The sequence below is a fragment of the Bufo gargarizans genome, chromosome 1, assembly GCF_014858855.1.
Source record: "Bufo gargarizans isolate SCDJY-AF-19 chromosome 1, ASM1485885v1, whole genome shotgun sequence".
NCBI lineage: Eukaryota > Metazoa > Chordata > Amphibia > Anura > Bufonidae > Bufo > Bufo gargarizans.
In genome coordinates this window covers 151,477,522-151,503,914 of record NC_058080.1, presented here as the reverse complement: position 1 = coordinate 151,503,914, position 26,393 = coordinate 151,477,522, and the positions used below count along the sequence as shown (strand labels likewise).

General features: G+C 44.7%; 1 protein-coding gene across 1 annotated transcript in view; it reads right to left on the bottom strand.

Annotated features, from left to right (window-relative positions):
* Positions 1 to 4,817: 4,817 nt before the first annotated feature.
* The window catches only part of PDGFRL (platelet derived growth factor receptor like), a 196,407-nt gene continuing 174,831 nt past the window's right edge, over positions 4,818 to 26,393 (bottom strand). The window contains exon 6 of the mRNA XM_044296171.1: positions 4,818 to 5,346. Within this exon, the coding sequence (XP_044152106.1) occupies positions 5,158 to 5,346 (189 nt within the window). The 3' untranslated portion in view covers positions 4,818 to 5,157. The remainder of the gene's footprint in view (positions 5,347 to 26,393) is intronic.

Genomic DNA, 26,393 nt, shown 5'->3' with positions numbered 1-26,393 from the left:
ACTGGTGTCCTATTTCTCAAAGAAAATACAGCTCAGAAATCTTGGTTATATAACGCTAATTAACCTGACCTCAAATGCCTCTACAGTGTTCATTAGTAAGTTGGCATAAACCAGTGAGCAATTAATACCTGGTTACTGGGTCAGGCTGTTCACAGGTTTCATTGAAAGGTTGTCCATGACTAAAAACATGCAGCGCGCGCCTGCTTACAGGTCGTGTGTTATATCGCAGCTCCGCTCAATTCACTTCAATGGAACTGCGCTGCAAAAGACAACATAACCCAAGGACAGACATTGCAGTGTTGGTGGAAGAAATCAACCGTGTTTTCCCAATTGTGGACCACCTATTAGAGTTCTGTAACCATGGACTAGTAGCTGGAACACCCTGGTGCTCATAAGTCTGCATAGAAGCTGAATGGCCACAGTGGTACAATATTTTAATCAAGACTATTGGCAAATGATGATATCGTCTCAATTGGAAAAATAACAAAAAAAACAATAGTTTTCTCCTACGCTTTGCATTTCAGTAGTGAGTTGGAACGTAGCGCACTGCAGCAGTGAAACTGCAAGTCTGGTTGCTGAGCAGCGATGTTGAGGCCCCATTGCACAGGTCTTTAGACATATGGACGACATGCAGAAAAAAAAACTAAACACGATGGCTCTGCATCTAGAGACTGCAGGTTTATAGATTATAAAAAAAGAAGGCAATCCGCTCCTCCGGAGAGACATGATTCGAGTATGGTGCTGTTTTCGGCCTCGCGTAAATACTATATTATGCATCCATGTTGTACAGATCCTCAGTATGGCAGCTGTAGCCTACCATATGCCAATCATGTACTTTCAACACAGACATGAAAAGAGAAAAGTGGCTCTGAATGTTTAAATTAGAACAGAAAAAATGATGGGGTTTAAAAAAAAAAAAAAAGCCTAGTTTTATGCTGCTTTATATCCTGTACACATAACTTCTTACTTATGAGATTTATGATGAGCAATAGATATCAGGCAGAGTTCACACAAGGACCTAGACTAGAGTTGAGAAATACTGCATCATTTCCAAATGTGTCTCTGGTCTACTTGCAGTATTCGGTAAAGTCCACGAATGCTCTGTGTGAACTCACAGCGTGCGTACATCATAACCTGTGCTCTTATTGTAAATGCTGCTGTAAGTACAGGACACACAGTCTATTTATTACTCAGTGATTACATTGGAAATTTTATTAATGGCAGCACTTTAATACTGTATCACTGGATGGCAGACCTTGGACATGGACAACATTTAGAAAGGGCAGCAGATCCGCAGTCAGTTTATAAGAGGAAACGCAAGTCTTCAATAAAAGCTTTCAAATTCTCCCCCAAATCAAAAGGGCTTTTTTGTGATTCATAGGCCTCTTTCACACGGGCGTTGCGGGTGAGGGCCGGATGCAATGCTGGTGCGTTCAGGGAAAATCGTGCGCATAGGCACGCAATTTCAGTCAGATTTGACATGCGATTGCGTTCCGTTCAGTTTTTTCCGCGTGAGTGCAATGTGTTTTGCACGCGCGTGAGAAAAAATTTAATGTGGTACCCGAATCCAGACTTCTTCACTGAAATTCGGGTTTGGTGTTCTGTAGATTTTATTATTTTCCATTATAACATGGTTATAATGGAAAATAATACCATTCTTTAATACAGAATGCAAAGTCCAATGTCAATTAAGGGTTAAGAAATAATAAAAACATAACTCACCTCATCCACTTGAGGTATGCAATGTATAAAGTGGATTTTGTTGCAGATTTTGATGTGGATTTCCGTTTTTTTCTTCCCATTCTATTATAGTGAAAATCAGATAAGGGCTCATGCACACGACGTAAGTGTTTTGCGGTCTGAAAATCACGGATTCTGCCCAAGTGCATGCTGTCATTTTTTTCACACTCTTCTAGAAATGTCCTAACATTGTCCACAAAACAGACAAGAATAGGACATCTATTTTGCAGGGCTGCAGAATGGATGTGGACCACATTGATATTAATGGGTCCCTACTTGATCCACAAAAAGTGCGGATGCAGACGAACTACGGCCATGTGCATGAGTCCTAAATATGAAAATGCACCTCGCGTCTAATATTTGAAACTCCAGCATGGCTGTTTCGGCAGACAAGCGGAGAATCAGCCGGATCTCCGCCTATCTGCCTAAGGGCTCATGCACACAACCGTATGTATTTTGCGGTTCGCAAAAAATATGCATGACGTCCGTGTGCATTCCGTATTTTGTGAAACTGAACAGCTGGCCCCTAATAGAACAGTACTATACTTGTTCGTAATGCGGACAATAATAGGACATGTTCTATTTTTGGGCGGAATGGAAATACGGAAACGGAATGCACGCGGAGTAACGTCAGTTTTTTGTTTGTTTTTTCCGGACCCATTGAAATGAAGGGTTCCGCATATGGTCCGCAAAAAAAAAAACTGAACTGATACAGAAAATAAATAAGTTTGTGTGCATGGGATCTCCTCCAGACCCCATTCTAGTTACTGGTTCAGTGCCGGATCCTGCTGGAACCGGCTGCCGGAATTCAAAACGGAGGTGTGAAAGAAGATGTCCAGGAAAAAAAAGTAGCAAATCCAGCTTTCTAGACCCTGGTTCATTTTGCTTTGTGACTGAATATGACGGCATCTTTTGTACAAAATGTCACAGATCAGGCTCATCTAGCACCATACTGTTTTTCTGTGTAAAAAATGTATAAAAAAAAATAGCATGGTTCTGTGTCAATTGAGATGTCTCCTAACGAAGGCTCTGTTCACACTGGTATCATGTGTTTAGTTTAGAATGGACATCATGCTGCGTTGCTGGATTTGTTTTCAGGTAATTTTTAATGGCATTAATAGCACTGCAGTCTGCACTATTCTTGCAGTCAAAATACCATACAGTTGTATGGCATCCCCCTGGTGTGGTGTGAATTGAGCCTTACGGCAAGACCGGGTTGCTGTAGTTTCTTTAAAGTTTGCTATAGAGCTGCTTTGCCATACAAGTGATCTTCTTACTTTACCAAACAGATACTGTATCTACTATGTATACACTAAAGTGAAAAATGTTTTAGAACCATTGAAGTTTATTAACATGGGTGTTTTTTTTTTACAGCCAGTGAACAGCAAGCATCAAAATAGGACATATCCTATTTTGGCCATTTCATGGCCTGACAGACCCACTGAAAATCAGTGGTACCGTTTTTAATGCCATTAAGACAGAAGTGGACCCTTGTGTCGACCCAATTAACTGCCATTAATAACAGATATGCTATGTGGAAAAAAAAGTTGCATGCAAGGGAACATTTGATCTGTACTGGAGGCAGCAGGACCTGCGCGTTGGGGGCTTCAGTACCCAGCACAGGGAAAATACAGAAAAGAGGATCACAATACAGAAGAAAACCAGAGGCAAACCTCTTTCCTGTACTGCAGCTGCGCTGGATACTGAAGCACACAGCACGAGACCTTAGAGTATGGCCGAATGCACGCGGCCGTATTCCATGGCCGTGAGCGGTCCGTGGTATCCCGGCCTGGCATCCTGCTGAGAGCAGGCGCGAACGGCGTCATTGGCTGCTATGACGCTGTGCGCTTCATGTCGCCGCTGCACTACAGTAATACACTCGTATGATCTTAGTCAGCGCCAGGAATGATCACTTTTATACTGCCTGGTCCTGTCAATCAAAGTGCAGAGGGTGCGGCAGTTGCAGAGAGAGATGACCCTCTAAGAGTAATGGCAATGCCCCAGTTGCTCCTAGAGGCTCATTTGCGTATATTAAAAGCTATTGTACACCCTCCGAGGCAATTTTTTTTTTTTATGTTTGCATTTTACTCATTTTAGGCTGAATAACATTTTTTTCAGTTGGGCTTTATTAAAAAAATATTGAGCCTTTCTGTCACAAAGGGTTAACCGTTCTTTTTTAGCTCTGTGAATCCTACTGTTTTGCTATCTCTAAATTACTAAAAGGTCATACACTAAGCCACATTCTTATCAGTAACATAAGGACTGAGCTATAATGAGTGTTTATAAGATCAGAGATAAGGAGACCTGCCTGGCGCACAGAGAGAAAACATAGCCTTTAAAACCTAGTTTTTCTCAGCAATGCAGGCACATATGAACATGGGATCAACACAGGTGCCTTCAGCTGCCAAGAGCTGATGCAACAGTTCAGCCAATTTCATAGGTACAAATCTTCTGACAGATGCCCTTCAGGTTTCTTGTCCATCATCAGGGCAGTGTTCCTCAACTACAGTCCTCAGGGTCCACCTGCCAGTCTCAAATCATAACCTGCAGCTGTGCCCTGAGGACTGGAGTTGAGGAACACTGGAGTAGCATACTGGTTGGTTGAATTAGATGCCTTTGATGCAGCTCTCAGGAAATGCTGGTTCTTGAGGAGGGCTCGGGTGGCCCCCTGGGTTTCAGCCCACTGGAAAATTTATTTGTTGGGTCTATGATCAGTCCATCTCTGGTTTGTTTCAAGGCTCGAAGATTGGTTGGACGTTACATGGTATCTACCTATAGACACTAGACTGTTGTCTTTCCTCTGGAGGGGAGCTTATTGGCATATTTTTCCCAGGGAGCATTAACTGCAAGGCTCCCTACCCCAGCATGTTCTCCACAAGGAGAACCAATATTCCTCAAAGTAGTATATGAAACTTGTTGTAAGGGTCATACCAAACACATGATATACACTTGCTGAATTCAAACATTACAACACCCCATTTTTATGTTCACAGGTCAGTACATGGCTGCAGTTTGTGAATGATTTTTTTTCTGACTGGTATGTACTATGGTGACCTATTCACAGCTAAATATAGATATAATGAAAAATAATAAGTATTTATTTGGTTTTAATATGATACACGGTTAAATGGAATACTACACATAATGTATTTGACTGAATACAAATAAATTTCTATCATTTTGACTATTGTATAAAGAACCCAGGTTTAGAAATTCTACCCCAGAGTAAAAGCTTGAGGTACCGTCACAGACCAGTATGTTCCACATCTGGCAGACTGTATGACATCTTTAGTACATATGGGCTGCTGGAGAGAATTTGTTATGCCGGTAATAAGCTCTTGTGAAATCTGTTTGGGACTTTAAGGAATCTTGTAAGTTTTGCCTTCAAGGCATTCTTATCTGGAATGAAGGGTCCATTTAATATCTGTCCACTCTGGTAGCAAGTGTTGTCTGTCCTCGGAGATTCTGTGCTTTACAAATATAGTAGCCAGCGTCAATTGTTTCAAAGTCTTCTACAGTGATTACGCTGTTTGAGATTCTGGTAGTATGCCCAATGCCACGGTTGACCAGTCTCCAGAAGTCTTGAATGGTCACAGGCCGTTCGTACTGTTGTAAAATATATACACAAGACAAGGCATTAATTTTATAGGGAAAATATTATTTATCAATTGATGAAATATTAATAGCAGGTACGTAAAATTGCAAATCATATACCAAATGTACCATGAGGCTTCGTCAGGGTTCCATCCATCATATGCCTATTGTTTTGATGGCAAGAATAGCTCTGCATATGGGTCTCGCTGTCAAATGTGACTGAACTGTCGATGAAGCCTCTAATGGCAGTGTGAACACAGACTTGTATGTATTCTTATGACCAGATGATTGTAGTTCATAGGTTAATGTTCTCCAGTCTCCTCATACCACAGACAAAGTACATAATACTTTATTTCTAGATTGGCCCATTACTCAACTTGTTCTTTTGCATGCACAGTGCTCACTCCATTACTTTCCCCGCTCCGTTCTTGTTGTAGGTGCGGGTCCCGGAGGCGGGAGCCGCACCTATCAGACAATGGGGGGGTATATCCTAGCGATATGCCCCCATTGTAAGTGATAGTAAAACCCCTTTAAGGACTTCAGATCAGTGTTTTTTAATTTTAAACTGCCCCAATTCCCCAGCTGCCAGTAGTCAAAGCTGTGCTGCAATACACTGTCCAGACTGCAGAGCTTACCCTGGAATGGAGAGGACTCAGCAGTCCAGACCATGTATCCCATCACAGCTTTGAGCACTGATAGAGGGAAGGGGCAATAGGAAAACAAAGATAGCGATCTGGACTCCTTATCTGCAATACTACTCCTGTAGTACTGCAGATAATACTCCAGAATCGCGGTAACGTATCAGCGAAATGTGCTGGAATAACAAGTCCAATCCATGGAGGCACCACCCTCATGGCAGAATGTGTCGCCTATATTTTTTTTTTACTAATTAAAACTAGATAGTGATATATATTCTTTTTTTCCCATATGTTTTATTTTCTTGCAGGATTTAGATATGCTTTACAGCAGCCACATGGACAACAAGGCGCAATAGACTGGAGATGTTTTATTTTTTAGTGCAATCCTGCCAATAAGGATAATGAGATGACTGCTGAAAAATAATTTCCTATTATTAGGCTTTAGTGGCCAGTGTGAAAAGTGCAGAATTTTATTTTTTTCTTTAAACAGTGTCATAAAAAATAAAAATTGAAAATAACCACCATAATTTACTAAAACTATGTTGAAAACATAAACACTTAATATAAACACTGCCATTTTCTGAATTTCACCACGAAATTTCCTTATAAACCAGGCACTTGCCTTGAAGGACTACCTTAGTTGAATGTCATCATTTACTTAGCGATCTGTTTCTTCATCCTGGAGAAAATGTATTTTAATCCATATGCAAATGAGCAGGGAGGGCCCAAGCCACTCTGTGCACCCTTGCTCCTCCTGCTTTCTCTATATGCCCCTCCCCTTCCATCTTGATTGACATGGGCTAGGTGAGATGACTGTGCAGATGACTGGTCCTATCAATCAAGAAGGTGAGGGAGTTGCCGGTAGAGGAAGAAGGGAGAACAAGGGTGCACAGGGTGGCTTGGTCCACCTTCGGCACACTTCATGTGCATATGGATTAAAAGTACCTTTTTTTTAGTATGAAGCAATGGATCGCTAAGAGAAAGGTATCTTTACATTCAGCTAAGCTAGCCATACAAGGCATTGTGCCTGGATTAACAGTGAATTTCCCTGTGAAGGATTCCTTCAAGGGAACCACTGCTCACGTTTTGGTGCTACATACCACCTTCAGAGGTCAGACGGCTCAGAGCTGCTTTGGTACCTTGAGGAGGGCCTACACAATATTAGGCAGGTGTTCTTGCTGTTTGGTGTATATACTATAATTATATCTATATAGTGAGATAGCGCAGTCTTCAGCGATTATATAGCATAGCACATACAAACCGGATTCCCAAAAAGTTGGGACACTAAACAAATTGTGAATAAAAACTGAATGCAATGATGTGGAGATGGCAAATGTCAATATTTTATTTGTAATAGAACGTAGATGACAGATCAAACGTTTAATCCGAGTAAATGTATCATTTTAAAGGAAAAATACGTTGATTCAAATTTTCACGGTGTCAACGAATCCCCAAAAAGTTGGGACAAGTAGCAATAAGAGGCTGGAAAAAGTAAATTTGAGCATAACGAAGAGCTGGAAGACCAATTAACACTAATTAGGTCAATTGGCAACATAATTGGGTATAAAAAGAGCTTCTCAGAGTGGCAGTGTCTCTCAGAAGCCAAGATGGGTAGAGGATCACCAATTCCCACAATGTTGCGCAGAAAGATAGTGGAGCAATATCAGAAAGGTGTTACCCAGCGAAAAATTGCAAAGACTTTGCATCTATCATCATCAACTGTGCATAACATGATCCGAAGATTCAGAGAATCTGGAGCAATCTCTGTGCGTAAGGGTCAAGGCCGTAAAACCATACTGGATGCCCGTGATCTCCGGGCCCTTAAACGACACTGCACCACAAACAGGAATGCTACTGTATAGGAAATCACAGAATGGGCTCAGGAATACTTCCAGAAACCATTGTCAGTGAACACAATCCACCGTGCCATCCGCCGTTGCCAGCTGAAACTCTACAGTGCAAAGAAGAAGCCATTTCTAAGCAAGATCCACAAGCTCAGGTGTTTTCACTGGGCCAGGGATCATTTAAAATGGAGTGTGGCAAAATGGAAGACTGTTCTGTGGTCAGACGAGTCACGATTCCAAGTTCTTTTTGGAAATCTGGGACGCCATGTCACCCGGGTCAAAGAGGACAAGGACAACCCAAGTTGTTATCAACGCTCAGTTCAGAAGCCTGCATCTCTGATGGTATGGGGTTGCATGAGTGCGTGTGGCATGGGCAGCTTGCATGTCTGGAAAGGCATCATCAATGCAGAAAAATATATTCAGGTTCTAGAACAACATATGCTCCCATCCAGACGTCATCTCTTTCAGGGAAGACCCTGCATTTTTCAACAAGATAATGCCAGACCACATTCTGCATCAATCACAACATCATGGCTGCGTAGGAGAAGGATCCGGGTACTGAAATGGCCAGTCTGCAGTCCAGATCTTTCAGCTATAGAGAACATTTGGCGTATCATAAAGAGGAAGGTGCAACAAAGAAGGCCCAAGACGATTGAACAGTTAGAGGCCTGTATTAGACAAGAATGGGAGAGCATTCCTATTTCTAAACTTGAGAAACTGGTCTCCTCGGTCCCCAGATGTCTGTTGAGTGTTGTAAGAAGAAGGGGAGATGCCACACTGTGGTGAAAATGGCCTTGTCCCAACTTTTTGGGGATTTGTTGACACCATGAAATTCTGATTCAACATATTTTTCCCTTAAAATGGTACATTTTCTCAGTTTAAACTTTTGTTCTGAGATTTATGTTCTATTCTGAATAAAATATTAGAAGTTGGCACCTCCACATCATTGCATTCAGTTTTTATTCACGATTTGTATAGTGTCCCAACTTTTTTGGAATCCGGTTTGTACTTATATTGAACTTTTTGCTGTGTATTTCTGCTCTTGCTAGTAAAGGGGTCTGAACTTTAACAGCATTGCATGAATAGAAGAGTACATACAGCTTTATAAAAAATAATACATAGAGGTGTTGTAGCTTTCCAATAATGGTAATAAGACAAAAGCAAATACAGATTAAACTAAAGAGAGCACTGTGCATACAAGCCTAGAGTTTACTAAATGAAAACCTGTTCCTTGTGGCTCCGGCTCACGTCATCTTCCTATTACACAGCTCCCTGTGAACACTTTTGATAAATGGTATCCTGTGTGCGTGTTCTGGGATCCTTTTTCTTTGAAAATACATATTTGCTCTGGCCGTAACCTGGGAAGAGACTAGTGCTGGCTATTTCGGCTTTTCTAGGTAGAATATGCAAGAAGAACAGACCATTCCGTGGCTCCAGTTCATTCGATATGTGTATACCATTAAAGGGTTTATGCCATAATTGATGTAAAAAAAAAAATGAAAATCAAATATATACAGGGTGAGCCATTTATATGGATACACCTTAATAAAATGGGAATGGTTGGTGATATTAACTTCCTGTTTGTGGCACATTAGTATATGTGAGGGGGGAAACTTTTCAAGATGGGTGGTGACCATGGCGGCCATTTTGAAGTCGGCCATTTTGAATCCAACTTTTGTTTTTTCAATAGGAAGAGGGTCATGTGACACATCAAACTTATTGGGAATTTCACAAGAAAAACAATGGTGTGCTTGGTTTTAACGTAACTTTATTCTTTCATGAGTTATTTACAAGTTTTTTGACCACTTATAAAATGTGTTCAATGTCTGCCCATTGCATATGCTGTGAAGATACGAGATGTGCAGCACCTGAAACTACGGATACTGGAAGCCTGTGCTAGCATTTCTCCTGCGGTGTTGCTATCAGGGTGTGAAGAGTGGGAGAAGAGGGTTGCATTGTCAATCCAACACAATGGGCAGCACATTGAACACATTTTATAAGTGGTCAGAAACTTGTAAATAACTCATGAAAGAATAAAGTTACGTTAAAACCAAGCACACCGTTGTTTTTCTTGTGAAATTCCCATTTTCCTATTGAAAAAAGCAAAAGTTGGATTCAAAATGGCTGCCATGGTCACTACCCATGTTGAAAAGTTTCCCCCCTCACATATACTAATGTGCCACAAACAGGAAGTTAATATCACCAACCATTCCCATTTTATTAAGGTGTATCCATATAAATCGCCCACCCTGTAGTACATGGCAATACCTTTGTAACAAAGCTAGAACCAGCCCTGTACCTCACATGGATCCAGAGATCTCCCCATTCATTGCTCCAATTGCTCTGCTAGGTTATCTTCAGCCTGGCAGCTATGGGGTGTGTCCTTTCTGCTGCAGCTCTCTCCCTGTAACTGCCACAGCTTCTAACAGAACAAAAGGCTGGTGGCAGTGGAGTTCCACCAGCTAAGTGAGACGGACAAAAAATAAGGAAAAGAACAAACAGCAGGTAGAGCTTTACAAATACATTTTATTGAATAGCTCACTGGCTATACCAGTGCTCCAGATGGCGGCCAAAATAGTCGCCAATGCGACTCAGAATTGCAAATGGCAATTACCGTCGTCAAGAAGAGGTTGCGGCCTGCATCGTGACTGCCGGAGAACAGGACACAGGTGAGTACTAGTTGGCTTTTCTTTTTTTAGTGCCCGCATAGGGGATATTACTGGCAAGAAGGAGAGCACTGTGAAGGGGGGGAGGGAGGCACTTTGGGGGACATTATACAGGGGGGATGAGCACTATGAGTGACATTACTGGGGGGCAATATGTGGCATATTACTGGGGAGAGAGGGAATGCACTGTAGGATTCATTACTGGAGGGGCAATGTGAGGTACATTACCACTATGGGGAAAACTACTTCTGGGCAGGTACTGGGGGAGAAATTACTAATGGAGGGACACTGCGGGGGACATTACTAATGGAGGGGCACTGTGGGGGACATTACTACTGGAGGGGCCCCGGGGGCAGGATATTACTACTGTAGGGGAATGGTGGGAGATATTACCATGGGCACTGTGGGGGACATTACTACTGGTAGGGGCACTGTGGGTGAAATTAATATTGGAGTGGCACTGTGGGGGGACCTTGCTATTGGGAGGCACTGTGGGTGACATTATTACTGAAGGAGCACTATTTGGGACATAACTGGCAGCTTTATTGGGGAGAAATTCTAATACAGGCAAAAGTATAAGTAACATTACTGGTGGCACTGGGGACTTTTAATACTAAGGCACTATAAGGGGCATTACCAGTGCATTTTAAATATGAGGACACTATATGGGTTATTATTAGAGGCACTGGGGCCATTTTAATACTGGGGTACTATAGCAGAATTTTTTGTACAGGGGCATTATTAATCCTTGAGGCACTATCAAGGCATTTTTACTGGGGGTAAAATAGGGAATATTAATTCTGTAGGCAGTGTAGGGGCATCTCTATTTCAGTGCATATTTGGGGACATTATTTTTGGGGACACTATAGAGGCATTATTACTAGGAGCACAATGTAGGATTGTATTATTACTAAGGGCATTTTAGCAGACATTATTATTACTCAGGGGCACGCTAGGAGGCATTTTAACTGCCGGAGGCACTATAGGGACATTATTTCTACTGGGGTCACAATTTTTTCAGCAGTATAGTGTCGGGGAGCACAGTGGGCACAGTATTAGGAGTGACAGCAGGATGGGTAATTGATGTTGAAAAGGTGGGAAGGTTGATGGAAAAATGTAGAAATCTAACATCTGTCTAACAAACTCTGCAGAGACGAGATGCGACTGAAAGAATTTGTCATGGCGGTCTGGGTCAAACAGAGAAGATGAGGAAAGAGAACGTCTGGAGCACTGTATACTAAGGGGGCCATTTGTTAAACAGAAATACACCTGCGTCTCTACATAACTTCTGCGATCCAGCGCAGGGGGCTTATTAAGGCCGGCGTCTAAAATGCCTGTGTTAATAAATGTGCCCCTAAATTTTAGCATTTACAAAAAGCATTTACAAAAGTATTCAGATCCAGGTGCTGGTTTGAATAATTTAGAATATGCTTCATAACACAACACCTTTAATACCATGTAATGATTTAGAAAGCATCGTATTTTTAGCGAATAATTTATTTAGAAATAGAGGCTTGAGACAATAGCCATGTAATATAATGCACTGATGCATTCACAAAAAAGAGGGCGCCAGTGTGACCCCCTTATCAGGCCTCAACCCCTTGGGGAAGGGGTACTTCAGTCCTATCTCCACCTGTGCTGAACTGGATTGGGTCTGTTACTGCGTATGTACTACATTCTCAATAGTTATACTAAGGCTACATTCACACTTGCCCCACAGCAATCTAGCAGGCTGTCTTCTCCAGAGTGGACTGTTCGGTGCCAAGTAGTGTCTCTGCAACTGGAACAAATGGGGATTGCAGAATAATAATTGGCAATGGTTTGTCTTTGGCTGCACAGGGAGGTTTTGTGCAGACGTGAATATAAAGCTCACGAGAGTGTGGAGAACCTTCAGCAAACAATACTGAAAGGCTCTACTAAATATAACTAATAGCAGAACTATGGCCAGTCTCTGAAGGTTAGTAGTGAGCATGCAGTTCATTATTTATGGCCTAGAACAACACAGTCCTTGGATGTGAAGTCATGTGGGTGCATTATATCGGTCTTCAGATTGACTAAGACTTGGACATTTGTGGGGTCAATCACAGTTTTCTGCTTTATGACACAATAGTCTGAAAGAGTGTCTATATATGTACTCATAGCATTCACCGATATCACATTGCAGAGGGGGTTCAAATAAATAGCAGATGCTGATCTGACTGTATTTCATCTGACACTGGTAAACATCTCTAATGTTCACCCCACCACACAATGTCTCCTGTTTTATGGTGTAATGATGCTGAAGTACAGCCATCTCATGTTCTTTGCATTTTAAAAATGTTAAAGGAGTTTTCCACAACTTAGATATTGATGGTTAAGGATAGGTCATCAATATCAGATGGGTGAGGGTCTGACACCCAGCGTCCTCCCAAATAAGCTGGTCAGCTGCCGATGCAGGAAACTATAGAGTAGGCAGAGCCATAAGCAGACGGTTCCGTACAGTGACTGGGCCGGTGGGGGGAGATGAACTGTAGTATGTCGGAGCTGGAAACACAGTGGCTCCAGGCAGCTTTCAGCCTCCCTCCAAAACTCTGGTCATAGACAGTACAATATATTATACATGATAGGAGTAGTCTGACCCAGAAAATGACCATCAGACAGGTCCAATGACATGAAAAACCTCACTACACACGATCTTCATCTGACTTCCAAACACTGACCTAACTATAGGGGTCGCAGCGGTCCCAGAGTGGTACTGTACTTTTCCCTTTATAAGATGCAGTGCATCTTATAAAGGGAATACTAGCGAGTGGTTCCATAATGGAAGCGCTCACTAATCTGCAGGAGGAGAGAAACGATGTGAGCGCTGTCCAGTACTTACCCCTCCTCCTGCTCGCTCTTCTCAGGGCCTGCACTGCTGTATCCTGGCTTGCTGTATCCTGGCTGCCTGCAGCGTCAGGACGTACAAAATGCACTGTGACCTGATGCTGCAGGAGGTCAGGTGACTGCAGTGCGGGCCCTGAGAAGAGAAGACAGCCAGGACAAGGAGAGTGGCAGCAGGAGAGGTAAGTTACTTTGTTATTTTACGGTCTGATATAGAGGTCTAATGCGTGGTCTGGAGAGGCCTCAGTGGGGATCTGGAGTGGTCTATGGGTGGTCTGGAGGTCTTACTGGGGGTCTGAAGTGGTCTAATGGGGGTCTGCAGGTCTGACTGGGGGTCTGAAGTGGTCTAATGGGGGGTCTAGAGGTCTGACTGGGGGGTCTGGAGAGGTCTGACTGGGGGTCTAGAGGTCTAATGGGGGTCTGATTGGGAGTTTAGAGGTCTAATGGGGTCTGATTGGGGGTCTAGAGGTCTAATAGGGGTTTGGGGGTCTGGAAGTCTAATGGGGGTCAGATATGGGGGTCTGGAGATCTAATGGGGGTCAGATATGGGGGTCTGGAGGTCTAGAGGTCTGATATGGGGGTCTGGAGGTCTAATGGGGGTATTATCTGAGGTCTCATATTGGGTCGGGCTCTTACATGGAGGTCTAATGGGGGTCTGATTTGAGGCCTAAAACTGGGGTCTTATATGGGTCTGAAATAGAGGTCTAAAGGGGGTTTAGTCTGAGATGGGGGAATCTCTGAAAGCAAAGGGGGATTTTGTTGTACTAGCGCACAATATAAAGGGGTCTGTGTGGTACCAGTATTTTCAGGGGGACTTTCTGCAGGAAAGTATTGGGGAGCAGAGTGGGCACAGTATTGGGGGTGGCAGGATGGGGTGTTGAGAAGGTGAGGAGGATGATGGAAAAGTAGGAAAGTAAGATGTCCTTTAGGTAAACTCTGCAGAGACGAGGCGCGGCTGAAAGAAGTCACCATGGCGGTCTGGTCTGTCAGGAGAAGAAGAGGAAAGAGAATATCTACATCAGAGAAGAGAAGTCTCTGGATGTAAGAGGTACTGTATGTTCTGTAGCGCTGTATGTAATGTTTTCCAAGTATGTTTTTAAAGGTGTTGTCCGCTTTTTTTTGTAAGAGTGCTGCCTTCTCTGCTCTGTTTACCTGCTCATCACTACAAATGCTACGGCGGGCAGGTGAACAGAGCAGAGAAAGCAGCTCTCATATAAGCGCTGCCCTCTCTTTAAATAGCTGATCGTCGGGGAGCTGGAGGTCCCCGGCTGATCTGATATTGATGACCTATCCTGAGGATAGACAATATGTAATATAGAGCAGCACAACAGTACCTATGTGTGGAACTTCAGGAATGCATCAGCCCATCCAAAGCCCCAGATCCATAGGGATCAATATGACAGTATCCAAAAAGAAAGCAATGGCATCATCTCCAGTCCAACAAGGTTTATTCACACATGGTGCATGAGACAGTACAAAAGGTCCCAAAACAGCAACATTTCGACTACATGGTAGCCTTTTTCAAGCTTGAAAAAGGCTACTAAGGATAGGTCATCAGTAGTAAAAAGAGGACAACCCCTTTAACAGTAGGACTGGAGGGAAAGGGGGGGGGGGGGCATTTCAATATTTGCCTTGGGCAGCAGAAAAGCTAGCTGCACGAGCGCTGAGTGAAAGGGGGGGGGGGGGCCCAAGCTGAACTCTTGCACCAGGGCCAATGAGCTTTTAGCTACGCCCCTGCTTCCAAATATATATGAAGACTGCAGTACATATTCTATTGCAGGAGAATAATGAACTACTGGGTGTATACCTTTACAGACTATAGTCTGGCAGCTTTTACACACAGAACATCTGCAGCCGCTGTAATGCTGTCTTATTTCCAAATGACTCATTTCCTTCTCATCATGGACCAGGAATAATGCTTCCTGTCAGTGCATGGCTTCCTCCACAATCTGCCAGCCCTTATCATCTCAGTCCTTACCTAGTGTCTCCAGCCAGCACCATCTAAACTCAGGCATGTATAAATGGACAGATAATCATTTGCCTTAATGTTGCACTTCCACATTTTGGGGCGCACTACGGTGGGAAGAAGTAATATACTGTTTAATGCCATTAGTCCAGGAGTAACAGGTCTAAAGACTAGGGTAGGCCACCTCATCAATGCCACAGTTCACATCATTTCAGAGGCTTCTATCAAAGGTTGTAAAGATCTGACACTATAGGCAAGTTACCCTCATAGGGTCCCTCTGTAAAGTACAAAGCAGGCTCAATACCACACAGTAGCCCAGATATACTAATGTGTGTGTCTAAAGGGTTGCACAATTTGGTGCAACTAAGGTTTCTACACTTTTTTCACACTTGCTTGGTAAGGGGATGGTTTTGTGGCAAAGAAGGATGGTTTTGCACCCAAAATTGCCCCACAATTTAATCTATTAGTAAACCAACCAATAGATGCTATAGAGTTAGACAAAAATGTCTATCCCTGCACCAGATTTATCCTCCAGCCTGAGCCCCTGTGATCAGTGGTGTAACAAAAATTTTTGAAAGCCCCCCCATCCCCAGTAACTGCTTTGCAACCCCCACTCCTGTGGCTAGTCAAGACGAGACCCAGCAGCCACTCTGTCCATTTCCCATAGTGTCTCTATCATTGAATAATACTGTTGAGGGGCCCCTGACCATAAAATCTTTTAGTCCAGCTCCTGGGTGGGCCCCAAAGCAGCTTCTTCCCCTATAGCTACTCCCCTGCCTGTGATAAATCTTTACACCTTGTATAAGATCAGTAAACCTGGGCCGGTGCGTCCTGAAATGTGTGCTAAAAAGGGCACGCTTTGAATACATTGGGTGAATGGGGTCTGCCCACTACATATACCAAAAGTAATATTTAACAGTGATGTGAAGTCCCGAACCTAAAATATGCTACAATCACTTTTCAAATGCATTAAATAAATTATTTGTGTCGTTTACATCTAGCTCCAGATTATGTTGCAGTTCTTTGGCAGCTATCCTAACACATCCATTGATCACTTCTAGGGGTATTCCTATATTATAATATTATGGCATATTGCTAGAGTATACTATAACATTCTGATCATTGGTGGACTGGCCTCTTGGACCCCACAACCCCTAAAACAGTCAGTTTTATTTCATTTATAGTGCTTTAAGAAAAATCATAGTGTCTAGGGAATGAGTGGTGTCCTCCTTTTCATCTTTTAGTTACAGATTCCCTAATTCTCTGGCTCCTCTTGGACCATCCAAGGTGGCCGCACATCTCCACTGATGCATACTGTGCATCGGTGGCCCAAGACGTATCCTACAAGTTTCCAGCCCTGCTCTTGCATTGGCCAGCACTGTTCACGTGAGCAGCTCTGGCCAATCCAAATGCAACAGGAAGTGTCTTGGGCTACCAAATGCATTAGGTTGTCTAAGCAGTAGTGAGGCCATCTTGGATGACAGAAGAGGGGCTCAGGAATTGACGGATCTGCAGCTAAAAAGATCTAAGTGTTCTGCTCCTTCCACAGTTAATGTGATTTTTGTTTCTTAAAGGGGTATTCCCATCACAGACAATGGTGGCATATCGCTAGGATATGCCCCCATTGTCTGATAGGTGCGGTAGGGAGAACTGTGGCTGGAGGACCCCGGATTTCCCGGGGTCCATCCACCACCAAGCGCTGCTCCCAAAGAAATAAATAAGAGCGCACCGCGCATGCACGGCCCCTGCTCCTATTCATTTCTATGGGGCAGATGGAAATAGTCGAGCCAGCGCTCGGCTATTTTCGGCAGCCCTATAGACATGAATGGGAGCAGGAGCCGCGCCTGCGCAATGCTCCCTCCGTTCATTTCCCCGCTCTGTTCTCATTGTAGGTATGGGTCCCAGATGTGGTACTCGCACCTATCAGATAATGGGGGCATATCCTAGCGATATGCCCCCATTGTCTGTGATGGGATAACCCCTTTAAATTGGAGGCTTGCTTTAAGTGAATTAGCCAGTGGTCAATGTGCAGGAAAAATTGGCAAAGAAATTGTGCCCCAAAGGGAATCTGCCACCTCTGGGGAACCAAAACTACCTGAAATTCAGTCCTCTGAAAGAAATACATTTTTTTGTAAAAAGGATTTTGCTCCACTGTGGGTGGGCCCCTTTTTGGAACACCATTGCTCCACCTGTAACTCCACCTCTATTATTATGGTCAGTCAGAGCTGAAGCCAGGTGCACCAAACTGAGAGGCCCCGCCCACAGTGCACTAAAAACCTTATTTGCCTAAAAATAATAAGAAGCATTTCTCAGCATCAGAGGACTGGATTTTCATATGTGTTTTGGGGAACCTACCCTACGTGGCCGTATGTTTGTTTTAAAGCTGATTTTGGAGGTTCATTTTTATAATATTGGAGCTCTTGGCAGTTGGATCTCATTTGATCAGTGAGTGATGGCATATGGAGATTTACCATTACTTCCTATTGCAGGAAAACACCTTTATGAAAGTTTTAGCCATTAGTTGTTTTTTTTGCATATTAGCAGATAAATATCGAGCTAAATAAAATATTTTTTTTTAGGCATAAACTTTTAAATCCATGCACGAGATTTCCCCATTCTTCCAGCATTACCACACATCATCAGCATGTGGACATGAGGAAATATCTGAGCAGGTCCAGATGTGATACGAGGGCAGGCCGTGAGAGAAAGGAAACCTATTGTATCAGGATTAGAGTCAAAAGGGTAAATTGAGTTAAAACTTTGATTTCCGATGGAAAGGCTTTGTCCACATCTCCGTCCTCTGCTGGAACAGACTACCGGATTTACCAAACAGAAATGTGAACCTAACCTACGTTTTCTGTTTGGTCATACGATAGGTAAATGCAGCAGACATACGAGATCTCCATGCACTTATGCAGTGATGTCACTGTCCACTAGGAGGACCAGGCACATTTTGAGAGCAGAAGATGGCAACCACCGTCCATAGCTAAATACTGCATTGCCTACATATATTTACATATATTTTAGTGCTGTGGTCGAGGGGCTCATTTAGACTACAATCAAATAAGAAATCCTGCAGAAACATTTCCCCATACTGGACTGGACTAGACACTCTGATTTCCTTGGTCACATGGCCTAGTTGCAGCTCAGCCCCATTGAAGTGAATAGGGTTCAGCTGCAATACCAGGCACAGCCATTAGACAATGCACAGGGGTGTCAGGAATCGGAGCCCCGCCAATGTGATAATGATGACCTACCTGAGGATAGGTTATCATTATCCATTTCTGGATAACCCCTTTAACTATTAGTTTATGTTCACACTGTTTAAATTTCACAGAGATTTTGGCGTGTACTTTGTGCTGAAGTCTAAGGCCCCTTTCACACGGGCGAGTTTTCTGCATGGGTGCAATGCTTTACGTGAACACATTGCACCCGCACTGAATCCTGACCCATTCACTTCAATGGGGCTGTGCACATGAGCGATGTTTTTCACTCCAACTACTTAGTTTTTCCCTTTAAGTGCATGTTTTTCACTCATCACTTGTGCGTTGCGTGAAAATCGCAGCAGGTTCTATATTCTGCGTTTTTCACGCAACACAGGCCCCATAGAAATAAATGGGGCTGCATGAAAATCGCATTGCATCCGCAAGATGGCAAATAAATAGGCATGAGTTCCATTCAATTTATTATTTTCCATTATAGCATGGTTATAATGGAAAATAATAGCATTCTTTAATACAGAATGCTAAGGAAAATGTCCCTTGAGGGTTAAAAAATAATAAAAAAATGACTCACCTCATCCAACAGCAAAAGGACCTGCGATGACGTCATCGAAGGTCCTTTTGCGGGTCCTGCAGGAAGAAGAAAGAAGATGATAACAGCTGTGCTCTCAAGTGGATGAGGTGAGTAATTATTTTATAATTTTTTTTTAACCCTCAAGGGATATTTTACTTAACATTCTGTACTAAAGAATGCTATTATTTTCCCTTATAACCATGTTAGAAGGGAAAATAATAAAATCAACAGAACACCTAAGGCTACTTTCACACTAGCGTTATTCTTTTCCGGCATTGAGTTCCATCACAGGGGCTCCATACCGGAAAAGAATTGATCAGTTTTATCCCCATGCATTCTGTATGGAGAGCATTCCTGATCCGTCTGACAAATGCCATCAGTTTGCATCCGTATTGCTGGATCCAGCAGGCAGTTCCAGGTACTGCCTGCCGGAATCCTCTGTCGCAAGTGTGAAAGTAGCCTAACCCAAACCCGAACTTCAGTGTAGAAGTCCGGGTTCGGGTCTGGGTACCACATTCAGTTTTTTATCACACGCGTGCAAAACGCATTGCACTCGCGTGGAAAAAACTGAACAGCGGAACGCAATCACAGACAAAACTGACTAAAATTGCGTGCCTACTCGCGCGGGTTTGCCGCAATGCATCCTGAACGCATCCGGCCCTCACCCGTGACTCCCGTCTGAAAGAGGCCTAAGTGGAAACCACAACAAAGTGAGTTTGAGTTTATTAAAGACTATGTCTACCTTTGTACCCATTACTTACTGCTGCAATGCATCTAAGGCTTCATTCACATCACCGTTCTGCATTTTCTTTTCCTGCTCCGTTTAGGAGCAGGAGAACGGAAAGGACGGATTCGGCACATAACTGAGCTAAAGGAGCCTAAGCACCCCATAGACTATAACGGGGTCTGTTATGTTTCCGCTCAGAAGATGATTTTGGAGCGGAGACAAAAGTTGTGCGCGCAGGACTTTTGTCTCCGCTCCAAAATCATCTTCTGAGCAGAAATATAACGGACCCTATTATAGTCTATGGGGTCCGTAGGCTCCGTTCGGCTCAGTTATGTGCCCAATCCGTCCTTTCCGTTCTCCTGCTCCTATAACGGAGCAGGAGAACGGAAAGGCTGAACGGTGATGTGAAGCCTTAGATGAAAGGATGATATCTGTTTGGTGTCTACAGCTCTTATTATTATTTATGTATGTATTTATATATTATTTCCTATACGTCTCTTCGTTGACTACAAACAAAGCCTGTGTAATCTGCTCCTGCAACAGCACGTTCTTGTGAACTTACTAAACATATGCATTTACAAGTGGAGGATATATTTATTTATTTTACGCATTTATATAGTGCTGCTATATTCCGTAGCGCTTTACAGACATTAGCATCAGCCTATCCCCAATGGGGCTCACAATCTAAGGTCCCTCCTATCAGTGTATCTTTGGAGTGTGGGAGGAAACCGGAGAACTCGGAGAAAACCACACAAACGCGGGGACAACATACATGGATGGAATATGACTAATGATCAGGGTACAAGTTGGAATAAGAGCTGTAAACACAAAATAGTACAAAAAGCTTGACTTTGCTCAAAACAATTTTCAAATATGCATTGGAACAATAACAAGTAGTTATTCCTGGACCTTTAATATGAGTATGTGCAGAAGCAGACACAGAGAGGAGCGGTCACCGGGCAAGAAGAGCATATAGACCTTTGTTTTCCATCAGTCCAGCTACATATGTCCATCCACCAATCCACCAGTAATTCGGAGCTGTCAACCCCATTACATTGAACCTTATAGACAGTAGGAAAAAGCTTCTGAGGGACAATGGGCCCCTCTTACCGACTGGGCCCCTGTGCAGTTGTACATATGGTATGCTGTGAAGGCTCATCTTGTTTGTGAAGGCGTCATCTCGAGCTCTTGTAGTGACTGCTCCGTGTCATGATAAAATACTCCTGCTGCCAATACCAACATTGTGAGTCGGATCTCACACATTCCCACCCTTCTGCAGCAGGAACATAGCTGTCTCTGTGTTTTACAGGAAGACGGGTCTCTGTGGGCCAGAAGACAATATGTGGAAAGCACTGTCATGGTTGACAGGAATCTTTTGGGTGTGTGTGATTATTAAATGGATGCATTGTGCTATCAACTCTTGTCTCTCTGCCGTTGTACAATGGTTATAATGTAATATTCATATAGAACAGAGATGCCCAACCTGCGGGCCTCCGGCTGTTCCAAAACTACAACTCCCAGCATTGCCGGACAGTCTACTGCTATCAGCTTAAAGCAGGGCATCATGGGAGTTGTAGTTTTACAGCAGCTGGAGGGCCGCAGGTTGAGCATCCCTGATATAGGAGAACCACTATTCATTGCTATGTGTACAAGGGGAGCGGCGAGCTACGAAAGCTAACCATCTGTGACCCTACATTAATATAGTAGGGAACTATTACTTCATTTATTAATTGTATTATGTTATTTTATTAGTACATTTAACTTCTTCCACCCTAATGTCTGTGATCTAGCCACATTTCATCCTGTACTGCTGTAGTCCAAAGCAGTAAATTGACTTGTATGCAATCTTGGGCCCTGTAGCTTTCACTTAGTAGTTAAAATCAATTAAAAGTGGTACAAAAAGTCTAGGTGTAGCGCCAGCCTTAGAACGGGAGGGTTGGGGTGCCGCCACACAGCGCAGTTCTGATGCGGTTACTGCGGTCACAAGAGAGTTATAAAATGAAACACTGACGTTCTGTATGGCAGAAATCATCGAAATGATTTCATAATTTGTAACCGGCAAAATTCTTTAGTTGCTTTTTAAATGCATGTTTGTCTGTACTTTAGAGCTAATTTCAGACGGAAGGGTGGAAGGGTGCTTTCCCATTATGGACACATGACTTATAAGGCTGTGTACAGTATATGTGCCCAATCTTTCACAGATGGTGACCTGTAGGCTTGGGGAAGGGGCGGAGAAGGTGACTTGCGTTGGCGGTCTATGTGCTGGGCAGGGGCAGACCTGCTCAAAAATTTGCTACGGGGCTCAGGCATTTCAAGTCATGCACCTGCAAGTAATTGGACACAAAAAAACATTCCCAGAGTATGTTGTGTTTTTTTTATGCAATAAACCAAAATTCATTAGATGTAAGGCATTTTATTTTCTAGATAGACTTTAAAAAACATCTGTCTGCAAACAAATAAAAAATGCCATGAGAAATGCCCTGTAAAACACAGCCCCCTACAGGGAACCAGGAACTGGGCTCTGAAACAAAAACACGTATTAAATACTGCTGCAAAGGCATTTTGTCTGGCAAGATGCCGGTATTCACACCAGACACCCAACAGACCCCAGTACAGTAAATGGGATCCGTTGGGTGCTGGCAGTGCCTGGCATACAACGAATCTGGTGGCTCCAGTATTCTGTGCTGGAATCTAGGTGCAGATGTAGACCTAGCCTAAGAAATGAGTGATGCACATTGCACAAGTTCTGACATTTTCTTACTATGATCCAACTTGATTATTGTCTTTTTTCACAGAATATTTTCACTGATCAAGGGCCGGTAATGGCCAGATGTGCTACAGACACCCGTCTGTCTATAACCAGCTGAACATCATCTTGGAGAACCCTTCAGTCTCAGGCAGCAAAATGTGCAGCATATCAGTATATATCATATTTTCCAGTGTCCTGTATGCAGTTCATCTGTTTTATCTCCAATGGTTAAAGGGGTTGCCTCATCACTAGAGTTGAGCGAACACCTGGATGTTCGGGTTCGAGAAGTTCGGACGAACTTCCCGGAAATGTTCGGGTTCGGGATCCGAACCCGACCCGAACTTCGTCCCGAACCCGAACCCGATTAAAGTCAATGGGGACCCGAACTTTTCGGCACTAAAAAGGCTGTAAAACAGCCCAGGAAAGGGCTAGAGGGCTGCAAAAGGCAGCAACATGTAGGTAAATCCCCTGCAAACAAATGTGGATAGGGAAATTAATTAAAATAAAAATAAAATAAATAAAAATTAACCAATATCAATTGGAGAGAGGTCCCATAACAGAGATTCAGGCTTCATGTCAGCAGAGAATCAGTCTTCATTTCATAGCAGAGAATCAGGCTTCACGTCACCCAACACTGGAACAGTCCATTGTCAGATATTTAGGCCCCGGCACCCAGACAGAGGAGAGAGGTCCCATAGCAGAGATTCAGTCTTCATGTCATAGCAGAGAATCATGCTTCACGTCACTCAACACTGGAACAGGCCACTGTCAGATATTTTTAGGCCCCGGCACCCAGACAGAGGAGAGGTTCATTCAACTTTGGGTTGCCCCGCAATATAATGGTAAAATGAAAATAAAAATAGGATTGAATGAGGAAGTGCCCTGGAGTACAATTATATATGGTTAAGGGGAGGTAGTTATAAATGTCTAATCTGCACAAGGGATGGACAGGTCCTGTGGGATCCATGCCTGGTTCATTTTTATGAACGTCAGCTTGTCCACATTGGCTGTAGACAGGCGGCTGCGTTTGTCTGTAATGACGCCCCCTGCCGTGCTGAATACACGTTCAGACAAAACGCTGGCTGCCGGGCAGGCCAGCACCTCCAAGGCATAAAAGGCTAGCTCTGGCCACGTGGACAATTTGGAGATCCAGAAGTTGAATGGGGCCGAACCATCAGTCAGTACGTGGAGGGGTGTGCACACATACTGTTCCACCATGTTAGTGAAATGTTGCCTCCTGCTAACACGTTGCGTATCAGGTGGTGGTGCAGTTAGCTGTGGCGTGTTGACAAAACTTTTCCACATCTCTGCCATGCTAACCCTGCCCTCAGAGGAGCTGGCCGTGACACAGCTGCGTTGGCGACCTCTTGCTCCTCCTCTGCCTTCGCCTTGGGCTTCCACTTGTTCCCTTGTGACATTTGGGAATGCTCTCAGTAGCGCGTCTACCAACGTGCGCTTGTACTCACGCATCTTCCTATCACGCTCCAGTGCAGGAAGTAAGGTGGGCACATTGTCTTTGTACCGTGGATCCAGCAGGGTGGCAACCCGGTAGTCCGCACACGTTAAAATGTGGGCAACTCTGCTGTCGTCGCGCAGGCACTGCAGCATGTAGTCGCTCATGTGTGCCAGGCTGACCAGAGGTAAGGACAAGCTGTCCTCTGTGGGAGGCGTATCATCATCGTCCTTCGTTTCCCCCCAGCCACGCACCAGTGATGGGCCCGAGCTGCGTTGGGTGCCACCCCGCTGTGAACATGCTTCATCCTCATCCTCCTCATCCTCGTCCTCCTCGTCCTCCAGTAGTGGGCCCTGGCTGGCCACATTTGTACCTGGCCTCTGCTGTTGCAAAAAACCTCCCTCTGAGTCACTTCGAAGAGACTGGCCTGAAAGTGCTAAAAATGACCCCTCTTCCTCCTCCTCCTCCTCCTGGGCCACCTCCTCTTCCATCATCGCCCTAAGTGTTTTCTCAAGGAGACATAGAAGTGGTATTGTAACGCTGATAACGGCATCATCGCCACTGGCCATGTTGGTGGAGTACTCGAAACAGCGCAACAGGGCACACAGGTCTCGCATGGAGGCCCAGTCATTGGTGGTGAAGTGGTGCTGTTCCGCAGTGCGACTGACCCGTGCGTGCTGCAGCTGAAACTCCACTATGGCCTGCTGCTGCTCGCACAGTCTGTCCAGCATGTGCAAGGTGGAGTTCCACCTGGTGGGCACGTCGCATATGAGGCGGTGAGCGGGAAGGCCGAAGTTACACTGTAGTGCAGACAGGAGAGCAGCGGCAGGATGTGAACGCCGGAAGCGCGAACAGATGGCCCGCACTTTATGCAGCAGCTCTGACATGTCGGGGTAGTTGTGAATGAACTTCTGCACCACCAAATTCAGCACATGCGCCAGGCAAGGGATATGCGTCAAACCGGCTAGTCCAAGAGCTACAACGAGATTTCGCCCATTATCGCACACCACCAGGCCGGGCTTGAGGCTCACGGGCAGCAACCACTCGTCAGTCTGTTGTTCTATACCCCGCCACAACTCCTGTGCGGTGTGGGGCCTGTCCCCCAAACATATGAGTTTCAGAATGGCCTGCTGACGTTTACCCCGGGCTGTGCTAAAGTTGGTGGTGAAGGTGTGTGGCTGACTGGATGAGCAGGTGGAAGAAGAGGAGGAGGAAGCCGAGTAGGAGGAGGAGGCAACAGGAGGCAAAGAATGTTGCCCTGCGATCCTTGGCGGCGGAAGGACGTGCGCCAAACAGCTCTCCGCCTGGGGCCCAGCCGCCACTACATTTACCCAGTGTGCAGTTAGGGAGATATAGCGTCCCTGGCCGTGCTTACTGGTCCACGTATCTGTGGTTAGGTGGACCTTGCCACAGATGGCGTTGCGCAGTGCACACTTGATTTTATCGGATACTTGGTTGTGCAGGGAAGGCATGGCTCTCTTGGAGAAGTAGTGGCGGCTGGGAACAACATACTGTGGGACAGCAAGTGACATGAGCTGTTTGAAGCTGTCTGTGTCCACCAGCCTAAATGACAGCATTTCATAGGCCAGTAGTTTAGAAATGCTGGCATTCAGGGCCAGGGATCGAGGGTGGCTAGGTGGGAATTTACGCTTTCTCTCAAATGTTTGTGAGATGGAGAGCTGAACGCTGGCGTGTGACATGGTTGAGATGCTTGGTGACGGAGGTGGTGGTGTTGGTGGTACATCCCCTGTTTGCTGGGCGGCAGGTGCCAACGTTCCTCCAGAGGCGGAGGAAGAGGCCGAGGCAGCAGCAGCAGAAGAGGCCGAGGCGGCAGCAGCAGAAGAGGCCGAGGCGGCAGCAGCAGAAGAGGCCGAGGCGGCAGCAGCAGAAGAGGCCGAGGCGGCAGCAGCAGAAGAGGCCGAGGCGGCAGCAGCAGAAGAGGCCGAGGCGGCAGCAGCAGAAGAGGTAGCAGGGGGAGCCTGAGTGACTTCCTTGTTTTTAAGGTGTTTACTCCACTGCAGTTCATGCTTTGCATGCAGGTGCCTGGTCATGCAGGTTGTGCTAAGGTTCAGAACGTTAATGCCTCGCTCTGATGGCACAGCGTGCAAACCACTCGGGTCTTGTCGTCAGCACATTGTTTGAAGAAGTGCCATGCCAGGGAACTCCTTGAAGCTGCCTTTGGGGTGCTCGGTCCCAGATGGCGGCGGTCAGTAGCAGTTGGAGTCTCTTGGCGGCGGGTGTTTTGCTTTTGCCCACTGCTCCCTCTTTTGCTATGCTGTTGGCTCGGTCTCACCACTGCCTCTTCCTCCGAACTGTGAAAGTCAGTGGCACGACCTTCATTCCATGTGGGGTCTAGGAC